This window comes from Saimiri boliviensis, chromosome 9 (genome assembly GCF_048565385.1).
Source record: "Saimiri boliviensis isolate mSaiBol1 chromosome 9, mSaiBol1.pri, whole genome shotgun sequence".
Lineage (NCBI taxonomy): Eukaryota > Metazoa > Chordata > Mammalia > Primates > Cebidae > Saimiri > Saimiri boliviensis.
The window spans coordinates 125,493,709-125,510,144 of record NC_133457.1 but is presented as its reverse complement, the minus strand read 5'-3'; the positions used below and the strand labels follow the sequence as shown (position 1 = coordinate 125,510,144).

The following is a 16,436-nucleotide window of genomic DNA, read 5'->3' as shown; positions in this document are numbered from 1 at the left end:
CAAGGCCCCAGGCCAGCTGCACTCACCCAGGCCTCCCACCTCAGGCTGCCAATGCCCTGGGGGCCGCTGTGACCCTCACACAGGCCACTGCACCTGCCCCCCGGGGCTCAGTGGGGAGCGCTGTGACACCTGCAGCCAGCAGCACCAGGTGCCTGTTCCGGGCGGGCCTGGGGGCCATGGCATCCACTGTGAAGGTGCGTCCATAACACCCCACTTTCCCAACCTGGGTGGAGTGGGATCTGAGCCCCACACTGCCTGGTGACCTGTGTTAACTTCGACCTCCCAGAGTGTTCCCAGCTGCCCTCCATGTCCCTGTGGAGACCCATGCCTGTCCGACTCCATCCATGCTGAGGAGTGCTGTGGCTCCATTGCTGGCTGCACCCCTCTGCTGTCCCTAGCCTTCCTGTGCGCCCTGACCCCACCCCATCTGCTGGCCCCACCTCCTCCACGGGCCCCACCCCTTGCCTCCACTGGCCCTGCCCCCTCCAATGGCCCAGCCCCTTCTGCTGGCCCCACCCACATGCTGGCCCCACCTCACCAACTGGACCTGCCTCCTCCACTGGACCCGCCCCCTCCGCTGGTTTCATGGCCTCATCCCCGCCCCACTGTATAGTCACCCCTTCCTTGTGCTGACTGGTATCCACTCAGTTCCTTGCTGACCTGACCCCTGTAATGACCTTTCCGTTGATCCTGGGAGCCCCATGCTGGCTTTTGACCTCCACTAACCTTGTCTTCATCCCAGCTCAGTCTCCTGTGCCAGCCCCATGCTGACCTCATGACCCCACCCTGGTGCCATTCCTCTGGCTTCCCCCGTGACCCTGGTGCCAGCCCCAGCCCCTTGTGCTGGCCTCATTGTCTCCCTGGCTGACTCCGTGCCCTTCACTCTCATCTCACTTCTACCTGACTCCGTGACTCTGCCAGAACCCTAGGACCTCCCCGTGGCTCCTGTGTCCCTAAGCTGACCTCATGACCCCGGGACCCCAGCTGGTCATCCTCCCCTGCCCTGACCCTGTGGCACTGACCTGTGACTCCACACTGCCTGCAGTGTGTGACCACTGTGTGGTGCTGCTCCTGGATGACCTGGAGCAGGCCGGCGCCCTCCTCCCCGCCATCCGCCAGCAGCTTCATGGCATCAATGCCAGCTCCGCCGCCTGGGCCCGTCTGCACAGGCTGAACGCTTCCATCGCTGACCTGCAGGTATCGAGCGTCCCGACCTTCCCTCCCCAGTCCGGGGCCAGTGCAGGCCCTCACCTTCCACTTCCCCCAGAGCCAGCTCCGGATCCCCTCGGGACCCCGCCATGAGACGGCACAGCGGCTGGAGGTGCTGGAGCAGCAGAGCGAGAGCCTCGGGCAGGACGCACAGCGACTGGGCGGCCAGGCAGGAGCCCCGAGATCCCCAGGGCCCGGGCGGCTTTCACCTGGGTTCCCCGCCAGCGTTTCACTCATCCTTGGTCAGCAGATGTTACCTCAGGCTTCGCACAGGTGTCTTTGCAGGGCACTGGAGCTCAGGAGTCGTAGGGGTTGGCCACGTCAGTAAATTACAGTTTAAACTACCTAGTGCAGTTGTTCACGGCATGTGATCTCACCTAAATGTCTTTTTTTTTTTTTGAGATGGAGTTTGTTTCTTGTCGCCCAGGCTGGAGTGCAATGGTGTGACGTCAGCTCACTGCAACCTCCGCTTGCTGGGTTCAAGTGATTCTCCTGCCTCAGCCTCTTGAGTAGCTGGGGTTATAGGTGTGGTGCCTGCCACCACGCCCGGCTACTTTTGTGTTTTTAGTAGAGACAGGATTTCTCCATGTTGGTCAGGCTGGTCTCAATCTCCCAAGCTCAGGTGATCCACCCGCCTCAGCCTCCCAAAGTGCTGCGATTACAGGTGTGAGCCACTGTCCCCAGCCTCAAATGTCTTAATGAGTAACTATTATTAAATTGACAGTAATTAACAAATGGCAAATAATAACCAATTATTTTAGTTAAGTAACAAGTGATAAACAGCAAGTCATCAGATAAATAGATATGAGGTCCCTGCTCCCTCTTCTCTGGGACCCTCAGTGCACCCAGACCCCAGGCCCTCCCTTGCCACCCCTGACCCTCACCCACCAGCAGCTCGGGCTAGTGGGTTCTGCCTCCACAGGCTGCAGGGACCCGAGACCAGGCGGGCCGGTTGCTGGCCGGCACCAAGGCCACACTGAGCCGGGCGAAGATGCTTCTGGCGACCATCCGGGCTATGGACGGCACCCTGAGCGGTAGGGGCCAGCCCAGCACGGCTCAGAGCTAGGAGGGCCGCCTGGGGCAAGGGTGGGAGTCCTGGCCAGGCTTGGCCTGGAGGAACATGCAGGATCTTTGTGCTTAGGTGGGAGATGGCGCCTCTGGAGTGGAACAGGCTTGGGAGGTGGGCAGCATAGCTGTGAGGCCAGACAGGTGGCCCAGGTGACACCTGACCCCTCGCCAGCCTCGCCAGGAAACATGCCTGTTAGGTGTCCACACTCACAGACCCCTTAGTGCAAACTGAGACAGAAGGCTGAGGAGAGATGTGGCTCCCCAAGCCGACCTAACAGGACCTGCTGGCTCAGCCCAAGGGTCGTCCAGGAGTGCCGTTTCAGCAGAGAGCCGGACAGGGAGCAGGGTGGGCAGGCAGAGGCATGAGAAGGCCTCGGGAGCTGGCTGAGCAGACCGGTGTCGGTGTTGGGGCACTGCAGGGGGTGGGGGCTGGGCAGGCCGGACAGCCGCGGCCTTTGGCCCACGGGCCCTGGGGGCCTCCCAGGTGCACTCAGGTTCCGGGCCGACGGCCTGCGTAGGATGGTGGGGCTGGGGTCTCGAGCCTGGAAGCCAGTAGGCAGAGGTGCACCGGTACAGCCAGCCCAGGCTCTGATGAAGCCCCGCCCCACAGAGCTCACATCCCAGATGGGCCACCTGGGGCTGGGCAATGCGTCGGCTCCGTCAGCTGAGCACCTTCGCCGGACGCTGGCTGAGGTGGAGCGGCTGCTGCGGGAGATGCGGGCCCGGGACCTGGGGGCCCCGAAGTCAGCGGCTGAGGCTGAGTTGGCGGCAGCACAGAGACGTGAGTGGTGTTGGTCCGGGCAGGTGGGGCGGGGGGAGGAGCTCCGTGGGGAGGTCAGCGTGCAGAGGCTCCAGGTGGGCTTCACTGGGCAACTGAGGCTGGCGGCACCACGCGTAGACCAGGGGCCACAAAGGGCCCTGGCTGCTGGAGTGACCGCCCTTACCCCGCCCAGTGCTGGCCCGAGTGCAGGAGCAGCTGCACGGCCTCTGGGAGGAGAACCAGGCGCTGGCCACGCGCACTCGGGACTGGCTGGCCCAGCACGAGGCTGGCCTCATGGACCTGAGAGAAGCCTTGAACCGGGCAGTGGGCGCCACACGAGAGGCCCAGGAGCTCAACAGCCGCAACCAGGAGCGCCTGGAGGAAGCCCTGGTGAGGACCTGCTGCTCCTCTTCCTGGCTCCCCCTCCCCCCTCCCCTCCCCCTCCCCCTCTTCCCTCCTCCTCCCCCCTCCTCCCTCCTCCTCCCCCCTCCTCCCTCCCCCTCCCCCTACCCTCCCCCTCACTCCCCCCTCCCCCCTCCCTCCTCCCCCCTCCTCCCCCCTCCTCCCCCCTCCCCCCTCCTCCCTCCCTCCTCCCCCCTCCTCCCTCCCCTTCTCCCTCCCCTTCTCCCTCCCCTCCTCCCCCCTCCTCCCTCCCCTCCTCCCCCCTTCTCCTTTCTCCTCTTCCATCTTCCGTCTTCCCTCCTCCTACCCCCATATTCACCCTTTTTTTAATCCCCCTTCCCTGCCCCACTGGCCACCCCATCACATTCTCTCCTCACCCCTCACTGTCCCCAACTCCCCCGAATTGCCTTCAGCAAAGGAAGCAGGAGCTGTCCCGGGACAATAGCACCTTGAGGGCCACTCTGAATGCAGCTAGGGACACCCTGGCCAGTGTGTTCAGATTGCTGCACAGTCTGGACCAGGCCAAGGAGGTGAGTGCAGCCCCCATCCCCGTCACCACCCCATCCCTCAGCTCCCTCCCAGGCCTGTGGGCAGCTGTGTATGCTGTGAGCAGGACGAGGGTGTGCTAAGCCCACTCCGCTTTCAGGAGCTGGAGCGCCTCGCGGCCCGCCTGGATGGGGCTCGGACCCCGCTGCTAGAGAGGATGCGGACCTTCTCCCCGGCGGGCAGCAAGCTGCCTTTGGTGGAGGCCGCCGAGGCCCATGCCCAGCAGCTGGGCCAGCTGGCGCTCAACCTGTCCAGGTTCGTGGCCAGGAGAGGAGGGGCCCTGGGCCCGCCCTGGGGATACAGCCGGGGCCTGGGGAGGGCCAGCTGGTCCAGGAGGGCTCCAAGGGGCTGAGGCTTCAGTTCTCAAGCCAGGCCTTCCTCAGCTCCATGGCAAGCTGGGGCCTAGAGTGACAGGAGCAGGCAGGAGCGGCACACCCAGCAGGCGACAGGCACGGGCAAAGGCCTTGGAGGCAAGACATGGCAGGCAGGCAGGCGCCGGTGCGGCTGGCACAGCTGCCCATGAGTGCAGGAGGCCGGAGAGCCAGGCGAGGGTGTCTGGCTGCCCGAGCTTACCTGCTCCTTCCACCCTGCCTTCCGCTGCAGCAGTATCCTGGACATCAACCAGGACCGCCTCACCCAGAGGGCCATCGAGGCCTCCAGCGCCTACAGCCGCATCCTGCAGGCCGTGCAGGCTGCTGAGGACGCCGCTGGCCAGGCCCTGCAGCAGGCAGACCACACATGGGCGGTGAGGCCCTGCCTTCTCCGCAACTCCAGCAAGAGCGCCAGCCCCCCAGTCTGTACCTCCCGGGGCCCCGGCCTATGTGTCTGAGCCACGGCGTGTCCTTGCATCCACAGACGGTGGTGCGGCAGGGCCTGGTGGGCCAAGCCCAGCAGCTGCTGGCCAACAGCAGTGCACTGGAGGACGCCGTGCTCCAGGAGCAGCGGAGGCTGGCTCTTGGTGAGTGCTGGGCTCTGATGGGGACCCTCGGGCCTGCTGGGCATCCAAGTTCCCCGGGACCCTCAGCCCCCAGGCACGTGCACGCGTGGGGTTTGCAGGTGCCGCGGCGTGGTTCTGCATGGAGGAGTTTCAGAGACGGCATCCCTTTGCATTCCCCGCTGCTGTGTGTCAGCCCCTGGGAGACCTGCAGGGGAGCCCAGGGAGGGAAGCCTCCTGCGAGGCACCGGCTGCCACTGAGGCACCAGGGGCAAGAGGACGCGTGGTCTCTGCTCTGCTGACCTAAGGGCATATGCCAAGCTGCGCAGTGAAAAAGGTGTGAGCCGCTAGAACCAGAGGGCCGGTTCTTCGGAGCCTCTATTGTTTTATCTGTAAAATGGGGACATCCCTGCCTGTGGTAGGACCAGCGGCCTTCAGGGAACAGAGGCTGTGCTCACTGAACATCTCCCCACGGGCCAGGGGACCCCGTCTGAGCGTCCCTGTGCATCTGTCTGACTGTGTTGGTCCTCCTGGGATGAGCAGCGTGGAGGTGGGCTGTACTTGTGTACCAGGGGTGAGGGCTCCTGGGAGCTGAAGCTGCCTCTCCTGCAGTGCGGACCACCCTCCGGGGCGCCGGGACGCAGCTGCGAGACGTCCGGGCCAGGAAGGACCAGCTGGAGGCGCACATCCAGGAGGTGCAGGCCATGCTCGCCATGGACACAGGTACACCAAGCCTCGGCCCGGCCCTCGCAGCCAGTGGACCTCGAGGGTCTGTGATGGTGGCACTGGTTACATGTGTCTGGTGAGCGCTCACTGTGCTGCCAAAGAGACCCCCACAGTGGGTGGCCTGGAGCCAGACACAGGATACAAGCCAGGGCTGCAGACGGCACACGACAGGCCGGGCCCTCAGGGAGCCCGGCTGGCTTGGACGTGCTTTGGGCAGAAGTGGAGATGGAGCTGGGAGGGCTGTGGGTCAGGTGGCTGTGAGCAAGATGCAGGTCTACTAAGTCCACTCAACTTCCAGGAGCTGCAGTGCCTTGCCACCGGCCTGGGGGGGCACTGGGGCACACCCTGCAGGAGGGGCACCCAGGAGGGCACAGCAGTCAGCGTGGCTAGAAGCAAGGAGCTGGCAAGACCTCGGGCAGTGAGGACCAGGCCTCCCACCCTGAGAGGCTTGGAGCAGAGGATGTGATCTCACCCAGTTTCTGAGGGACCCCTGTGGCTGCTGACTGTCCCCAGCAAGCCCAGGAGAGATGGTGGGGGCCAGGTGGTGGGAGGTGACACAGGGCGATGTCCAGGGACCGGCTGTCACCTGAGAGGCTGGGTGCCTATCCTGGCATGGACGGGTGTCTGGTGGGGCGTTTAGGATAGGTTTGAACTGCACTGAGCTGCAGGGTGTGAGGGTCTCACGAGACCATAGCAGGTTGTATCCCTGTTGCTGGCCCAACGGAAGGGACTTGGGGACATGAAGCCAGAATGGCCCCTGCCCGCCCCTGCTGAGCCTGCCTTCTGCCCACCACAGACGAGACAAGCAAGAAGATTGCACATGCCAAGGCAGTGGCCGCTGAAGCCCAGGACATGGCCGCCCACGTGCAGTCCCAGCTGCAGGCCATGCAGGAGAGCGTGGAACGGTGGCAGGGCCAGTACGAGGGCCTGCAGGGCCGGGACCTGGGCCAGGCAGTGCTCGACGCAGGCCGCTCAGGTGCGCCCATGGCCCTCGAGGTGCCCCTGATGGAGGCGGGGCAGGGTGGGGGGCAAAGGCCTCAGGGCCATCCCTTCCTGTCTGCAGTGTCCACCCTGGAGAAGACACTGCCCCAGCTGCTGGCTAAGCTGAGTGTCCTGGAGAACCGCAGAGCCCACAACGCCAGCCTGGCCCTGTCTGCCAGCATCAGCCGTGTGCGAGGGCTCATCGCCCAGGCCCGGGGGGCTGCCAGCAAGGTGGGTGAGAGTCCCAGGGGGAGGTGGACGTTGGGGAGTGTGGTGGTGGATGCCGAAGGCCCGTGCCCCACAGGTCAAGGTCCCCATGAAGTTCAACGGACGCTCATGGGTGCAGCTGCGCACCCCACGGGATCTCGCCGACCTTGCTGCCTACACCGCCCTCAAGTTCTACCTGCAGGACCCAGAGCCTGCGCCTGGGCAGGGTGCCGGCGATCACTTTGTGATGTACATGGGCAGCCGCCAGGTACCAGGCTGGCTGGGTGGATGGGGTCCGAGCTCAGCCTCTGTTTGGAAATGCCTGGTCCCTGTCCCTACTGTGTCTGTCTCTGCTGCAGGCCACTGGAGACTACATGGGCGTATCTCTGCGTGACAAGAAGGTGCACTGGGTGTACCGGCTCGGCGACGCGGGCCCTGCAGTCCTGAGCATCGACGAGGATGTTGGGGAACAGTTCGCAGCTGTCAGCCTGGGCAGGTGAGAGGCCCAGGAGGGAGGCCGGGCGCCTCCGACTGCAAGGCTCCCTGCCCACTCACTACCCTTGCCTCTGCCCTCAGGACTCTTCAGTTTGGCCACATGTCCGTCACAGTGGAGAGACAGATGATCCAGGAAACCAAGGGTGACACGGTGGCCCCTGGGGCAGAGGGGCTGCTCAGCCTGCAGCCAGAGGACTTCGTCTTCTATGTCGGGGGGTACCCCAGTAACTTCACGGTGAGCCCGCCTGGCCAGGGCAGCACTCCGCAGCCCCGAGTCTCTTGTGTCCCGAAGAGTCATGGGTTCCACCTTGGTCCGTCCTGCTGTCGTCTGACGTTCCCTTGGTCCATCCTGGAGGTGAGGAGCCTCGGGCCAAATGCCCTGACCCAGCCCTGTGCCCACAGCCCCCGCCACTGCTTCACTTCCCCGGCTACCGGGGTTGCATCGAGATGGACACACTGAACGAGGAGGTGGTCAGCCTCTACAACTTTGAGAGGACCTTCCAGCTGGACACAGCTGTCGACAGGCCTTGTGCCCGGTACGTGTGGCCTCCCCTCCCTGCCTCTGCCCACCCTATCCTCTGCTGACCCCCGAACCTCTGACCTGCAGCTCCAAGTCCACTGGGGACCCGTGGCTCACAGACGGCTCCTACCTGGACGGCACCGGCTTTGCCCGCATCACCTTCGACAGTCAGATGAGCACCACCAAGCGCTTCGAGCAAGAGCTGCGGCTCGTGTCCTACAGCGGGATCCTCTTCTTCCTGAAGCAGCAGGTACGCCCAGCACACCCCCCACATGGCACGCTTGGCGCTGATGCTGCCCACACTGACCCTGCCCTGCGCCGACCCTGCCCACACTAATTCCGCCTTGTGCTGACCCTGCCCACACTGATTCTGCCCTGCGCCAACCCAGCCCTGTGCTGACCCCGCCCACACTGGCCCCGCCCTGTGCCGACCCCGCCCACACTGACCCCGCCCCATGCCGACCCCGCCCCACGCTGACCCTGCCCTGTGCCGACCCCGCCCTGTGCTGACCCTGCCCCATGCTGACCCCGCCCTGCGCTGACCCCACCCCACGCTGACCCCGCCCCGCGCTCACCACGCCCCACACTGACCCCGGCTCCTCTCTGCAGAGCCAGTTCCTATGCTTGGCCTTGCGAGACGGCAGCCTTGTGCTGCTTTATGACTTCGGCGCTGGCCTGAAGGAAGCTGTCCCGCTGCAACCCCCACCGCCCCTAACCGCAGCCAGCAAGGCGGTAGGACCAGGATGGGGACCAGGGCGGCAGGGAGAGGAGGTGGGGTGACGGGGGTGAGGCAGGCCACAGGGACACAGCGGGCCCTGGAGCCACCACCGGTCCTGCAGATCCAGGTGTTCCTGCTCGGGGGCAGCCGCAAGCGCGTGCTGGTGCGCGTGGAGCGGGCCACGGTGTTCAGCGTGGAGCAGGACAGTGCCCTGGAGCAGGCCGATGCCTACTACCTGGGGGGCGCACCGCCCGACCAGCTGCCCCCAAGGTGAGCACTTGAGGGCTGGGGCACTGAGGCCAGGCTGTCGGGGTGGCAGGCTGGGCTGGGAGGTGGCACCCTGACCCGCGTCCCCACGTCCCTGCAGCCTGCGGCAGCTCTTCCCCACTGGAGGCTCAGTCCGAGGTTGCATCAAAGGTATCAAGGCCCTGGGCAAGTACGTGGACCTCAAGCGGCTGAACACGACGGGTGTGAGCGCCGGCTGCACCGCTGACCTGCTGGTGAGCAGCCCTCCCTGGGACGGGGTGGCATCTGAGGACATGCACGGTGCCCGCGGGCACTCAGGGATGGCCCCCCTGCAGGTGGAGCGTGCCATGACTTTCCACGGCCACGGTTTCCTTCCACTGGCGCTCCCGAACGTGGCACCCCTCACTGGTGACGTCTACTCCGGCTTCGGCTTCCACAGCACCCAGGACAGTGCCCTCCTCTACTACCGGCCATCACCGGTGAGACCTCGCACCCATGCGGCACTGACCCTGCTCACTCCCCACCCTGTGGTGGCTGTGGGGGCAGTCAGGACTGGGGTGGCTGGAGTAAGTCTGGACCCCCAGGCTTGCTGGCCAGCTGACCTGGCTGCTGTCCCCAGGATGGGCCATGCCAGGTGTCCCTGCAGCAGGGCCATGTGACCCTACGGCTCCTGAGAACGGAGGTGAAAACTCAGGGGGGCTTCGCCGATGGTGTCCCCCACTACGTCACATTCTACAGCAACACCACAGGGTGAGCCCAGCCGCTGGCCCCTCAGTGGGAGACTTGCCCGCCTGGACCTGCCTGTCTCCCTCTGAGGTGGGAGTGGGCATCGAGGTGAAAAACCAAGCCTCCGGCCTCCTGCCCCCCAGGGTCTGGCTTTATGTTGATGACCAACTCCAGCAGATGAAGCCCTACCGGGGGCTGCCCTCTGAGCGCCATCCGCAGCCCGAGGGACCCCCGAGGCTCCTCCTGGGAGGTCTGCCTGAGTCTGGCACCTTTCACAACTTCAGTGGCTGCATCAGCAATGTTTTCGTGCGGCGGTGAGCCCGGCGGGTGTTGTTGTGGGGGGCGAGGTCCCAGCTGGCCTCCTTCAGCTGCTGACTGCCCGTCCGCCCTGCCCAGGCTCCTGGGGCCGCAGCATGTGTTTGATCTGCAGCAGAACATGGGCAGCGTCAATGTGAGCACAGGCTGTGCCCCCGCCCTGCCAGCCCAGACCTCACGCCTTGGGCCTGGAGGACTGCAGGCCAGCAGACGGAAGGTGGGCGCCCCAGCAGTGAGCGGGCAGAGCTGGGTGGCTGGAAGGGTGGCCCCCGTGCGGGCAGCCCCTGCATTCACCATCCGTACCCCAGGCTTCCCGCCGCAGCCGTCAGCCCTCCCAGGACCCTGCCTGCATGCTGCCCCCCTACCTCAGGACCACCCGAGACACCTACCAGTTTGGGGGTTCCCTGTCCAGTCACCTGGAGTTTGTGGGCATCCTGGCCCCACACAGGAACTGGTAAGGCCCGGCCTGGCTGGGGTGGGCTGAGGGGGGCCACGCAGGCTGACACCCACCCGGGCTTCTAGGCCCAGCCTCTCGCTGCACGTCCTCCCGCGAAGACCGCGAGGCCTCCTGCTCTTCACGGCCCCGGTGAAGCCTGGCAGCCCCTCCCTGGTGCTCTTCCTGAGTAATGGACACTTCGTCGCTCAGATGGAAGGCCTTGGGCCCCGGCTCCGTGTCCAGAGCCGCCAGCGCTCCCGGCTTGGCCACTGGCACACAGTAAGGGCGAGGAAGAGGGACAGCCTGCCCCTGCCCCGCCCCGCCTCCCGCCCCGCCCCACCTCCCACCCCGCCTCCCGCCCCCAGGTCTCTGTGCGTTGGGAGAAGAACCGGATCCTGCTGCTGGTGGACGGGACCCGGGCCTGGAGCCAGGAGGGGCCGAGTTGGCAGCACCAGGGGGTGGAGCACCCCCAGCCCCACACCCTCTTTGTGGGGGGCCTTCCGGCCAGCAGCCACAGCTCCAAACTCCCGGTGAGAGCCATCTCGCCCGCGTCCCCACCCTGCAGCCCCCACCCAGCGTTCACCCGTTTCGGCCACCCTGGGCCCTGATCCCAGCCCCATCTGCTCCCTATAGGTGACTGTCGGGTTCAGCGGCTGCGTGAAGAGACTGAGGCTGCACAGGAGGCCCCTGGGGGCCCCCACACGGCTGGCAGGGGTCACACCCTGCATCTTGGGCCCCCTGGAGGAGGGCCTGTTCTTCTTGGGCAGCGGGGGAGTTGTCACACGAGGTCTGTGGGTGCTGCCGTCCTGGGCCCCAGCAGGGTAGGGCAGGGGGCTCCCCGTTCCTCATCCATCACAACCCCTCCCCGCAGCTACACTGCCGGACGTGAGCCTGGAGCTGGAGGTGCGGCCCCTGGCTGTCGCTGGCCTCATTTTGCACCTGGGCCAGGCCCAGGCACCCCCCTACTTGCAGCTGGAGGTGACTGAGAAGCAGGTAGGTCTGGCAGGGGTGGCAGTGCCCGGGCGGAGTTTGCTTCCTTGTTCTGGTGACCTTAGGAGCAGCACCTGACCTCCCACCCTGCCAGGTCTTGCTTCGGGCAGATGATGGAGCAGGAGAGTTCTCCACATCGGTGACCCGCTCCTCAGTGCTGTGTGACGGCCAGTGGCACCGGCTGGCAGGTGAGGCCCATCCTGTGGCCAGGGCACCCTGCCACCCCCAACGCTTCTGCAGCTTGGGAGCCAGGAGAGACTGGGTGGGGTGGCTTTTTTCGAGGCTGGGCTGGGAGCTGCCTGGCCTCAGGAGTCCCCCCACCCCCCCAGTGACGAAAGTCAGGAATGTGCTCCGGCTGGAGGTGGATGCGTGGAGCAACCACACCGAGGGTCCCATGGCGGCCGTGGCCAGTGCTTCAGCCCCTCTGTACCTCGGGGGCCTGTCCGGTGAGTGTGGCCTTGGCCTGGCCTGGCGGGGCGGGGCTGCCCCTCAGGACCCACCCCCATCCCATCCTCCTGTGATGCAGAATGAGGCTGAGGCTGGGTGGGTCACGGATGCCTCAGAATGGCCCGTGGACTCCGGCTGCCCTCCAACCAGCCGCCTTCCCTCCCCCCTGCCTCCAGAGCCCATGGCTGCGCGGCCCTGGCCCCCCGCCTACCGGGGCTGCATGAGGCGGCTGGTGGTGAACCAGTCCCCCGTCGCCGTGACTGGCTCTGCAGAGGTCCACGGGGCAGTTGGGACTGGTGGCTGCCCGGCTGCGTAGGGTGCAGCCCACCTCAGCCCCCCGGCCAGGCCCGTGCGGGTGCCTCCCGCCGCCCTCATGCTTCTCTCCTGTGTTCATTGGGACTCTCGGCTCTGCCAGTGACAGAGCTCGTTTCTGGAGATGGTTTAAGTTAAGAATAAAATAACGCAAAATGTTTTTATACTTGTCATGGCCTTTCCACCCATTTTTAATTGTGGGAGACTTGTAAATCACTGGTTCCTCCTCCTCAAAAATTAAAAAGCAACTTCTGTGTAACTGAGTGTTGACTGGAATACAGAGAAAAGCAGTCCCCAGACAGGTACGGAGCCGGCCTAGGCACGGGCACCAAGCCCAAAGGACGTTCTCCGGGGTCCTACCGCAGCTCCTCACGTTAGCGCCTGTTCAGCCAAAACTCCCTTTGGGCAAAGAACGTGAGCATTGGCAGGTAAAAGAAAAGACTTTATTACGAGTGGGTGGGACAGAGGGGCCGTGCCCTGCGAGCGCCTGCCGACGTCACGGGCCGAGCCCCTCCCTCGCTGGGTGTCGCGCGGGTCAGTCCAGGCTCATGTCCTCCTCCTCGTCCTTCTTGTCCTTCGCGTCGCCCTCTTTCTGCTCGGGCTTGGCGCTGTTCTGCATGGCTTTGGCAAACGCTTCCACATCTGGAACATGTGAGACACAACGTGGCGTCTTAACTCTTGCCAGAGACCAGGATCGACGCAATGGCATCAAGGGCAGAGAGGCTGTGACCTTTGCCCCCCTCAGCCCCGACTTGTGCAAATCCGGGGGACAGACAGGAACGGCCCTTGCCCTGGCCCTGGCCCGGAGGCGCGGCCACTTACCGCCCTTGTTGGCGGCCTCCACGGCCTCTGCAGGCAGACCGAACTGGCACATGAGGGGGCCCAGCTGCCCTGAGGCCAAGGCCGCACTGAACATGCCCAGGGCCTGCAAGGAAGAGCCAGGCGCAGGGCTGAGCTTCCCCCTGGGCTGCGCCCACAGCCGCGTCGCTCAGCTGCCAGCTCTGTGGGCCGGGCACAAGAGGCACCAGCCATGGTGAAGGCGGGGCAGGGCCGCCTCCTCCCTCCTGCCCACTTCCTGGGCCCGGCCTCTACCTGCTGGAACTGGGGCGAGGTCAGGGTGTTCTGAATCTCATCTGCGGTCTGCGGCAGCGACTCCCCAGATGGCAGGTAGGGAAGCAGGCGCTCCTGGACGTCTGAGTTGGCGAGGATGGGAGCCATGATCTCCGGCGTCAGCACACTGGCCAGGTCCACTGGGGCGCAAACACAGGGCCATCAGCTTGACGCCAGCCTAAGTGCCCATGCGGAAGGTGTGCAAACGGGCTCAGCCCATGGCCCGAGCACCCCAGTGCACACTGGGCAGACACCTCGGAAGGTGAGCGTGCGTGAGGGGCAGCGGGCCCCGCGGCCCGCAGCTCAGAGAACAGCACGCTCTGGCACGCGTACCTTGCTGGCTGCCTGCCGGCCCGGCCGGCACATTCATGGTGGCCAGGATGCTCTGCAGGTCGCTCAGCTGGATGGGCTGGGTCGGGCTGCCGGCCGTGCTGGCTCCGTTACCGGAACTGGGCGCGGGGCTCGGGCTGGTTGCCGAGGCGGCTGCTGGAGCCGAAGGGGCCGGGGTGGCACGGGTGGAAGAGGTGGTGGATGACGGGGTGACCGCTGCTGACTGGCTCCGGGAGCTGTGGAGAGAGGGCGGGGCTAGAGCAGATGCGCCCACACGGCAGGACCTACTCGCAGAGTCTGGGGCACCAGACCGGGATTCCCTACTACCCCTCCCTTAATACGGCGGTGCCCGGGTGGCGGGGCTGGGGTGCAGAGGCTCACCTGGAGGAGGAGCTGCTCCCCGGAGGCCCGCCGCTCCCCAGCAAGCTGGCCAGGCCAGGTCCCGTCAGGGCCCCCAGCCCACCTGCGGGGGGAGGGCAAGGGAACACGGGGTCAGGAAGAGCCCGGCCCTCCCCAGGCCACAGAGGAGCAGGAATTTCCAACACCAAAGCCAGGAACAAGCAGGGCGGTGGCGAACCACGGTCCTGGGGGGCAGCAGGGTGGACGTTTGGGGCTGTGTGCCGGAGGCGAGGTCACTTCTGTTCCGCCCCGTTACTCGTGCTTAGATTGAAGGGCCAAGCACAGCACTCCGCATTCATCAACAGCAGCAGGCAGGCAGCCATGCGGGGCCGGGGACCCTGGGCAGGAACCCCAGCTCACTCCCATCCTCCAGCCCCGCTGCTCGGCCAGCCATGCTCCAAAGCACCCAGCTGGGGTCCTCACCAGGGGCCCAGAAGCCCGTGCCTACCCAGCTCCAGCCACAGGCCCTCCAGAGCTTCCCAAAGGGGAACCAGCCTGGGGACACACAGGCTCCTGACACCACACACAGCCAGAAGCAGCTTAAGGGAAACATGGCTGGGCCTCGCAGCATTCCCAGTACACGCTGCCTGAGAGCCAGGGTGGCACACGTTACCCAGTCCTCCGAGGCCGGCTGGTCCGATGAGCTGCATCAGCTGGCTGTGGCTCATGTTCCCCAGCAGGCTCTGCAGGCCGCCCTCACCTGGAAAACACCCTGGCTCAAGCAGGCCTGCCCCGGCCAGCCCCACGGCGCTGCCCAGCCCCCACTCGGCTGCCCTTGAACTCTCGAAACGGGGCAATGGGCAGGACCCAGCCCCGCATTACCCCATGAAGGTGGGAGTGAGGACTGCCCCAGGGAGCCTCATCCCTGTTCACAAACGGGGCCTCTACCTTAGCATCTTCTACTTCCACTTCTCAACAACCTACACGGAGGGGCAGTCACCCGCAGTAGACTGTGGCCCCCCAGGAAACCCTGAGCTCATGTGACACACGACAGTTACCGCCTAGCGCAGAGAGCTCGTGGCCGCCGCTCCCGCTGGCCCCCAGCGCCCCGGGCATCGGGGGGTTATTCAGGTACTCGTTGACTTTCCGACAGTGCTCCTCATCCTGGTCTGTCTTGGGTTCCTGCAGAGGCAGGGCATGTGAGGGCAGGGGCCGCCACAGCCATTCTCTGACCTGGCTTACAGGTGACGGACCTGAGAGGCGGAGGCATGTGTGCCCAGCCACACAGTGCTGAGGAGACGACCCGGCCCAGCAGCTCAGGGGACAGCAGCGGTGCCTCCCGAGCACAATGCTCCACGCCCTGTCCCCTCTGCCCATTTCACAGATGGGGAGTCTAGAGCCCCAAAGGCGCTTAGCTGCCGCCTAGCCAAGCCCTGTCATCCTCTGGGGTGTGGCTCTTTACACAGCGTCGCCTTCCTTCAACCAGTGGAAGGCAACAAACTGGCTGGCTCAGCACGCCACGGCCCAGGGCCACGGCAGGCCCTCGCAGACCAGCACACGCGTGTGTGCAGCCACATGCGCAGAGCATGGTCAGACGGCATCGCCCCATGGGTACCCACAGCTGGGGAGCAGCGCGCCCACGCCATCCCTGAGCACCAGCTCTGGAGGCTGCAGGGAACCAGGGACACAGGGACTCCCTGCCCTCATGGCAAATCGAGGAAAGGTGAAGGAAGTCATCAAGAAAAAAAGGGAGTGGATGGTAACAGTTGGACAGTTTTTGGCAAAACTGTGGAAGAACACGTGCTACACCAGCAGGTGGCAAACTGTGGCCCCATCTGTGCCTGCAAATAAAGTTGAACGCGCACTCAGCTAGGCCTGCTCGTTCTCCCAGGTCACCCGCACGCGGCCTGCAGAGGTGAGCGTCGGCAACACAGCCCAGCTCTCCACAGAGGCCCGTCACAGGGTCCACCACGCCTTCTGACCACACAGGCGGCTGCCTGTTTCAGTCTACATACAGATCACTGACAGCAAACACTGCGTCGCGGGCGATGCTTTTGCGCACTGCCTGTAACAGCACAAACAACAAGCCCAACGGCCACTGACAGGTGGCAGAATGAGCGGGGGCCTCCGGACATGAAGAGCGCTCTGCAGCTGGGGGTCAGAGAAAGCCCAGGCACACCCACGGCCTCCAGGACACGCCGCAAGGGAAGGGGCAGGGCCGTGGAGGGCATGGAGAGGATGCGTTTCCGGAAGCTACAAAGAACCCCGCCTCTGCTTTGGTGTGCGCACGCACATGCCATGAGGGCAGGGAGTCCCTGGGTCCCTGGCGCCTGCTCCCCAGCTCCGGGGGCTCGCGGCTCCACGCTTTCTGACCCTGTCTCTACTTGCCTCAGTGAACCCTCTCTCTGGCAAGGAGCAGAGGCAGCATACCTGCCTGCGTGGAAATTCCACACACAGCAGTCGCGTGTGCGGAGCCCAGCCTCGGGCCTCTGTACTCTGGGAGAGGGCCGCAGCCCCGGGAACACGCACCGCAGCCCTAGCAGGATCTCAGGCCGCCTGGCGAGCGCCCGCTTGTTAAACCCAACTGCACCACACAGCAAGCAAGCTACTAACCGAATC

At 65.2% G+C, this 16,436-nt stretch overlaps 2 protein-coding genes across 5 annotated transcripts in view; one reads left to right on the top strand and one right to left on the bottom strand.

Annotated features, from left to right (window-relative positions):
- Positions 1-12,297, top strand: part of LAMA5 (laminin subunit alpha 5) — a 56,470-nt gene extending 44,173 nt beyond the window's left edge. For 2 of the 3 annotated variants that reach the window (XM_074406749.1, XM_074406751.1), the window contains 32 exons: positions 45-194; positions 1,046-1,197; positions 1,268-1,378; positions 2,132-2,243; positions 2,888-3,058; positions 3,231-3,427; positions 3,853-3,969; positions 4,086-4,240; positions 4,589-4,730; positions 4,841-4,943; positions 5,532-5,642; positions 6,442-6,621; positions 6,709-6,857; positions 6,931-7,101; positions 7,193-7,329; positions 7,410-7,563; positions 7,731-7,864; positions 7,936-8,098; positions 8,458-8,580; positions 8,688-8,836; positions 8,934-9,066; positions 9,148-9,291; positions 9,432-9,562; positions 9,682-9,852; positions 9,935-10,070; positions 10,162-10,307; positions 10,376-10,568; positions 10,655-10,819; positions 10,923-11,076; positions 11,161-11,282; positions 11,374-11,467; positions 11,609-12,297. In XM_074406749.1, coding sequence (XP_074262850.1) covers positions 45-194; positions 1,046-1,197; positions 1,268-1,378; positions 2,132-2,243; positions 2,888-3,058; positions 3,231-3,427; positions 3,853-3,969; positions 4,086-4,240; positions 4,589-4,730; positions 4,841-4,943; positions 5,532-5,642; positions 6,442-6,621; positions 6,709-6,857; positions 6,931-7,101; positions 7,193-7,329; positions 7,410-7,563; positions 7,731-7,864; positions 7,936-8,098; positions 8,458-8,580; positions 8,688-8,836; positions 8,934-9,066; positions 9,148-9,291; positions 9,432-9,562; positions 9,682-9,852; positions 9,935-10,070; positions 10,162-10,307; positions 10,376-10,568; positions 10,655-10,819; positions 10,923-11,076; positions 11,161-11,282; positions 11,374-11,467; positions 11,609-12,042 — 4,904 coding nt within the window. In that variant the 3' untranslated portion in view covers positions 12,043-12,297. The remainder of the gene's footprint in view (positions 1-44; positions 195-1,045; positions 1,198-1,267; positions 1,379-2,131; positions 2,244-2,887; positions 3,059-3,230; positions 3,428-3,852; positions 3,970-4,085; positions 4,241-4,588; positions 4,731-4,840; positions 4,944-5,531; positions 5,643-6,441; positions 6,622-6,708; positions 6,858-6,930; positions 7,102-7,192; positions 7,330-7,409; positions 7,564-7,730; positions 7,865-7,935; positions 8,099-8,457; positions 8,581-8,687; positions 8,837-8,933; positions 9,067-9,147; positions 9,292-9,431; positions 9,563-9,681; positions 9,853-9,934; positions 10,071-10,161; positions 10,308-10,375; positions 10,569-10,654; positions 10,820-10,922; positions 11,077-11,160; positions 11,283-11,373; positions 11,468-11,608) is intronic. The other variant, XM_074406750.1, reaches the window with a different exon arrangement.
- A 162-nt stretch (positions 12,298-12,459) lies between these two features.
- Positions 12,460-16,088, bottom strand: LOC141585722 (proteasomal ubiquitin receptor ADRM1-like). 2 transcript variants are annotated; one of them, XM_074406752.1, is made up of 7 exons: positions 14,876-16,088; positions 14,491-14,577; positions 13,860-13,941; positions 13,482-13,714; positions 13,131-13,288; positions 12,861-13,039; positions 12,460-12,680 (listed from the first exon to the last, which is right to left on the bottom strand). In XM_074406752.1, exons 1-7 carry the CDS (start codon positions 15,192-15,194, stop codon positions 12,485-12,487), a joined length of 1,254 nt encoding a protein of 417 aa, XP_074262853.1. In that variant the 5' UTR covers positions 15,195-16,088; the 3' UTR covers positions 12,460-12,484. The 2 variants fall into 2 exon arrangements, with proteins under 2 accessions (XP_074262853.1, XP_074262854.1); XM_074406753.1 differs by having other exon boundaries at positions 12,861-12,963; positions 14,876-16,084.
- Positions 16,089-16,436: the final 348 nt, after the last annotated feature.